Source organism: Trichechus manatus, unplaced genomic scaffold, assembly GCF_000243295.1.
Source record: "Trichechus manatus latirostris isolate Lorelei unplaced genomic scaffold, TriManLat1.0 scaffold00008, whole genome shotgun sequence".
Lineage (NCBI taxonomy): Eukaryota > Metazoa > Chordata > Mammalia > Sirenia > Trichechidae > Trichechus > Trichechus manatus.
Window position 1 is genome coordinate 1,694,825 of NW_004443944.1, and position 6,129 is coordinate 1,700,953.

The 6,129-nt window shown below is 57.3% G+C and overlaps 1 protein-coding gene across 1 annotated transcript in view; it reads left to right on the plus strand.

Annotated features, from left to right (window-relative positions):
• LAMA5 (laminin subunit alpha 5) overlaps nt 1–6,129 on the plus strand; it is a 50,323-nt gene that overhangs the window by 21,314 nt on the left and 22,880 nt on the right. Inside the window, exons 15-26 of the mRNA XM_012558410.1 lie at nt 2,529–2,669; nt 2,751–2,888; nt 2,993–3,127; nt 3,216–3,350; nt 3,424–3,561; nt 4,145–4,197; nt 4,411–4,516; nt 4,841–4,893; nt 4,976–5,081; nt 5,553–5,652; nt 5,797–5,953; nt 6,067–6,124. Of these exons, the coding sequence (XP_012413864.1) occupies nt 2,529–2,669; nt 2,751–2,888; nt 2,993–3,127; nt 3,216–3,350; nt 3,424–3,561; nt 4,145–4,197; nt 4,411–4,516; nt 4,841–4,893; nt 4,976–5,081; nt 5,553–5,652; nt 5,797–5,953; nt 6,067–6,124 (1,320 nt within the window). The remainder of the gene's footprint in view (nt 1–2,528; nt 2,670–2,750; nt 2,889–2,992; nt 3,128–3,215; nt 3,351–3,423; nt 3,562–4,144; nt 4,198–4,410; nt 4,517–4,840; nt 4,894–4,975; nt 5,082–5,552; nt 5,653–5,796; nt 5,954–6,066; nt 6,125–6,129) is intronic.

The window sequence follows — 6,129 nt, forward strand, 5'->3', positions numbered from 1 at the left end:
GATTCTTCTATAGAATCTTTAATCAAAATGTTCAGTAATGGTAGCTGGGCACCATTCAGTTCTTCTGGTCCCATGGCAAAGAAGGCAGTTGTTCTTGGAGACAATTAGCCACACGTTCCATTTCTTCCTCTTATTCCTGACTCTCCTTCTTCCTCTGTTGCTCCAGACAAATAGAGACCAATTGTTGTGCCTTGGATGGCTGCTTGTAAGCTTTTAAGACCCCAGGTATTACGCAATGAACTAGCAGGTAGAACAAAAGCATTAAACACATTATTAGGCCAATTAACTGGGATGTCCCATGAAACAATGACCCTAAACCTCCAAACCAAGGAACCAAATCCCATGAGGTGTTTGGTTGTACATAAGGCTCCATAGGGTATTCAATGGCTGATTTTTCAGAAGGACATCTCCAGGCCTTTCTTCCAAGGCACCTCTGGGTGGACTCAAACCTCCTACCTTTCAGTTAGCAGCTGAGAGCATTCACCACTTGCACCACCCAGGAACGCCTTTCCTTTCATACCAAAAAACCCGTTGCCGTTGAGTCGATTCCGACTCATAGGAAACCCTGGTGGTGTAGTGGTTCAGTGCTATGGCTGCTAACCAAAGGGTCGGCAGTTGAATCCACCAGGCGCTCCTCCTTCCTTTCATAGTGGGACCCAAAATAACGGGAGTGTTAGATGATAAGTGGTGTCTTGGATTTGATCGCGTTCAGTATTTCATTGTGCTCAGCCGCATTTCTTCAGCTGACTGGTAAGGTTGAATCTTCTTTCATATGTTTCTCACTTTTTCAACTGCTCTTATGGAAGTGCCGGCCCAGGGCCTCTGCTCACTTTTCTGTCAGTGTAGCCTTTTTACTTGTTCGTTGGTACTAGCTCTTTCCAAAGTTTATTTTCTTCCTTTCTTTTCTCTTGATCCGATCTATCAGAGGTTCGCTTAATTTATGGGTGGTTTCAAAGAACTAGCTTTAGGTGATGTTGATAAGAGCTACTGCGGTTTTTGTTTGTTTAGTTTTGGGGGAGAGATTTTGCTTTCCTTTAATGCAGTAAATTTTGAACTAAAATCTTTAATTCTTCCTGTCTACTTTCTTTTGATTTATTACTATTTTTATAGCTTCTTAAATTATTAGTTTATTGTTTTTTAACTTTATTATCAAGAAAGGAGCCCTGGTGGTGCAGTGGCTAAGAGCTCAGCTGCTAACCAAAAGGTCGGCAGTTCAAATCCACCAGCCGCTCCTTAGAAACCCTATAGGGCAGTTCTACCGTCCTATAGGGTCTCTATGAGTCAGAATCAACTCGATGGCAACAGGTTTGGTTTGATTTTGGTTTTATTATCAACAAAAAGATTTGAAGCAGGGGTTCTCAACCAGGGGCAGTTTTGCCTCCCAGGGGAAATTTGGCACTGTCTGGAGACATTTTTGGTTGTTACAGCTGGGGAGGTGCTTCTGGTATCTAGTGGGCAGAGATACCAGGAATCCTGCTAAACATCCCGCAATGCACAGGACGGCCCCACAACAGAGTTATCCCGCCCAAAATGTCAGTGATGCTGAGGCTGAGAAACCCAGGTTTAAAGCTATAAATTTTCCTCAAAGTCTAACTTTGGCTGTGTGTATGCATAGCATTTGATATGCCATGTTCTCAGTATTGTTCCTTTCTAAATAGTCTGTAATTTCTGTTTTTATTTTCTTTTGGATTTGAGTTGCTTAGAAGCGTGTTTATAAATCCCAGGTGGTTAGATTAACTTTCTCTCCTTTCTTGTGGTTGGTCCGTGTTAGTTTTACTGCAGCTTGGTTAGATTTTGCAGCCTGATGATTTCTGGTTTTGGTTTTGGAATTTGAACTTTTCTTTGCTACCCACCTAGAATGTGACCACTATGAGATTATTCCATGAACGTTTGGCAAGAATGCATGTTCTCTGCTGGGTACAGATTTCTACACAAACATCTATCAAAGCCAGCTTGTTAATTATGCTGCTTAAGTCTCCTCTGTCCTTGGTGAGACTTTGCCTCTTTGAACTGCCACGTTCTGACAACGCGTATTCAGTCTTTCTGTCTGTGCCTATGGTTTTGCCAAAGTCTCCTGCCATTTTAATAGCCTTGGCTTCATACACCTTGAGACCAGGCTGGTTCTGCTCTGAGAGGTTCATGTTTGCTCCATCTTTTGGACGAGGGTCCGTTTTCCTAACCTGTAAAAGCTCTCTGTGTCTCAACACTCGCTGCCTTGACTTCTGCCCACGCTGCTGTGTCAGTCTCCATGCCCACCTTCTCAGCTGCGGTGCCCACCCGTTCTGTTTCCATGCATTTCCTTGTTTCCATCCCGTCTGCGTCCTTGGCTTATAGCTGTTCTGTTTCTTGCACACTGCTGCTTTTTCAAAACACTGGCTTTCTTCTTCCTGGGGGTGTCATGCTCCCTTATTTTTGTGTTAGTGTGGTGTGAGGGGTGAGAAAAGGAGTTGGTGGAGAAGGGAGATTTCCAGGCGGGGAGGGCTGGGTCTGCAGGGCATCTGAGACCCCTTGCCACTCTCCCCCCACAGACTGTGACTGCAGTGCTGCGGGGACCCAGGGCAATGCCTGCCGCAAGGACCCACGAGTGGGGCGCTGCGTGTGCAAACCCAACTTCCAGGGCACCCACTGTGAGCTCTGCGCCCCTGGATTCTATGGCCCAGGCTGCCAGCGTGAGTATAGCCCTCGGCACACCCATGTGGACGCTGGGGCCCAGGCCCCTCTGACCCAGCGTGTTGGCCTCCTCCCTGCAGCATGCCGGTGCTCCAGCCCTGGGGTGGCCAACGGCAACTGTGACCGCGACTCGGGCCAGTGCCAGTGCCGGGCAGGCTTCGAGGGGGCCATGTGCGACCGCTGTGCCCCCGGCTACTTCCACTTCCCTCTCTGCCAGTGTGAGTCACACCTCTCTGAGCGGGCGCTCGAGGCGCGGGAGTTGGGGTGCTGGGGACAACGCCTGCTTGGGCTGAGGATCCCTATGATGCCATTCACCCTACAGTGTGCGGCTGCAGCCCCACGGGGACCCTGCCCGAAGGCTGCGATGAGGCAGGCCACTGCCTGTGCCAGCCTGAGTTCGCCGGCCCCCACTGTGACCGCTGCCGTCCTGGCTACCACGGCTACCCCGACTGCCATGGTGAGCCGAGGCTGGAGACAGGGATGGGGGCAGGAGGGGCGTGCCACCCGCACGGCACCCAAGGCCTGACCCCCGTGTGCCCCCACAGCCTGCGCCTGTGACCCCCGGGGTGCCCTGGACCAGCTGTGCGGGGCGGGCGGGGTGTGCCACTGCCGCCGCGGCTATGCAGGCCCCACCTGTCAGGACTGCAGCCCCGGCTTCCACAGCTTCCCCACCTGCATACGTGAGTGACCAGGAAGGGTAGGGAGGCGGGTGCGGGTCCCCCGCCACGTGCCCACCGCCCACCCTCCCTGCAGCTTGCCATTGCTCTGCCGACGGCTCCCTGCACGCGGCCTGCGACCCCCAGAGCGGGCAGTGCAGCTGCCGGCCCCGCGTGACAGGGCTGCACTGTGACATGTGTGTGCCTGGTGCCTACGACTTCCCCCACTGCCAAGGTGAGCCAGGCTCCAGCTGGCGGGTGGGGGCGGGCACTGTGGGCGTGGGTGCCCGTGTGTGTGCCCCCGCCAGGCCAGGCCCCATGTGTGCATGTGACTGCTGTGTGCGCATCATAGGCCGTGTGTTCGTGTGCTGTGCGTGCTCACTGCAGCCACCCATGCGTGCACAGCTGTGTGTGTGCCCGTGCGCTAGCTGCATGTCATGTGCTGTGTCTCTGCACATGCATTACTTGTGTGCTGGGCATGTTCGTGTGTTACGTCTGTGTTCTCATGTAACTGCATCTACGCAATTACGTTTACGTGCTTTGCGTCCCTGTGTCTGTTCACGTGGTCCATGTGCTGTGCGCGTGAGTATACATGTGAGTGTCCGCATGCTGTGTGTTCACATGCTTGTTCACAGCATGTACTGTGTGGTGAGGGGAGGGCACCAGAGCAGGGAGGCACATGTTGTCACACATGTTCACAGATATGTGAGGTGAGCGTGCAGGCTCACACAGGACCATGGGGGTCTGGCCAGCCTGGGGAAGCCCTAGCCTCTGGGGTCCTGTACAAGGAGTGACCGCAGCCCCACCTCTCTCCACAGCTGGCTCCTGCCACCCCGCCGGCCTGGCCCCGCCTGACACCACCCTGCCTGAGGTGAGCAGGGCGGGAGGGTGGGCAGACCAGGCTGAAATCCCCAGGCCCAGTGGGACCATCCCCTCCACCTACTACCCTAGGCTCTGGATGGACTCCAGGTGTGGGTCAGGCCAGGGCAGGTTTCCTCCGCTCTCCTCTGCCCTCATCAGGGCTCCAGGGCTTGTGGGTAGAGGGTAGGGACCCACTCTGACCCTTAGTCTCATCTTCTCTCAGGCACAGGCCCTCTGTGTGTGCCGGCCTCATGTGGAGGGACCAAGCTGTGATCGCTGCAAATCCGGGTTCTGGGGGCTGAGCTCCAGCAACCCTGAGGGATGCTCCCGTAAGTCTCCCAGTGTGGGTGTGGGGGGTGCCAGGCGGCTTCTGGGGGGTAGGCGGGAGAGGCTGCTACCGTGAGTCTCCAGAGTGGGTATGGGGGTCCTAGGGGGGTTCCTGGGTTGTGGGCAGAATAAGCTGCACCCGTGAATTTCCCAGTGTGGCTGTAGGGGTGCTGGGGGCTTTTGGGGGGCAGGTGGAGGGGGCTGCACCCATGAGTCTCTGGAGTGGGCCTAGGGGTTCTGGGGGGCTCCTGGAGACTCTGGGTGAGGATGGAGTCCGGTCCCCTGGCCTGCTCCCCATCGCAGGCCGGCTCTGTCCCCCCCCCTAGCCTGCACCTGCGACCCCCGGGGCACACTGGGAGGTGTTGCCGACTGCCAGCGGGTGAGTCTGGGGGCTGAGGGCAGGGGCTGTGGGGCAGGTAGGTGGGTTCCCTGCCCAGTCCCACTCCCCCCTCGGCCCCCAGGGCAGTGGCCAGTGCTTCTGCAGGCCCCATGTGTGTGGGCGGACCTGCGCCGCCTGCAGGGATGGCTTCTTCGGGCTGGACCAGGTCAACTACTTCGGCTGCCGCGGTGAGCCCCAGACCCCTTCTGCGCCTGCCCTCGGTTCACGCTGGCAAGCTAAGGCTCAGGGGGACCCTCAGGGCATGGACCCAGCCTGGCGCTGGGCACAGGAAGGCTCCAGTATCGGGTGGTAGTACGGGGCTGGGCACAGAGAGGCCCTGGTGTAGGGTGGCGTTACACAGCCGCTGCGAGGTGCCAGGTTGGCCGAGGCTGGGCATAGTGCAGGAGGAGGCTGCAGTAGGAGCCTGTGACACACACTTCTCCTCCCCTCCCACACCTTGGCAGACATCACTAATCAATCCCAGTGCTCTTGTCCTGAGCCTGGACTCTCAGCCCTTGTGGCAGATAACAGCTGTTGCTCTCGATGGAGGGAGGGTGGACGGAGCAGGGTCCTAGGCAGGGGCTGTGGAGGAGCGGCCCCGGGGGCAGGAGGGGCAGCAGGCGGGCCTGCAGAGTTGACCTGGCTCCTTCCTGCCACAGGCTGCCAGTGCAACGTCGGCGGTGCCCTAGGCCAGGGCTGCGAGCCTCGGACGGGCGCCTGCCGCTGCCGCCCCAACACCCAAGGCTCCACCTGCAGCGAGTGAGTGCCCCACCCCAATGGGCCGGGCGGTGGGGGAGGGTGGTCGGAGGGCACAGCTATCCTCCGGGCTCCTCCAGTTCCCCCCCCCACCCTGGGGCCACCTGGGTCCCGGATGCCCCCTGGGAACCCCGTCTGCTGTGCCAGGCCGGCGCCGGACCATTACCTGCCCAACCTGCATCACCTGCGCCTGGAGCTGGAGGAGGCCACCACGCCCGAGGGCCGTGCCGTGCGCTTCGGCTTTAACCTTCTTGAGTTTGAGAGCTTCAGCTGGAGGGGCTACACACAGATGACGCCAATTCAGGTGGGGCGACTAAGCCCACGCCTCGTCCCCGACCTCTGCAGACAGCAAGCTTGAGTGGCCCGGGCTGGGGGTGTGGCCGAGTTGACCCGGACTCTCCATCCCGCCCTACTCAGCCCAGGATTGTGGCCAGGCTGAACGTGACCGCCCCAGACCTCTTCCGGCTGGTTTTCCGCTAC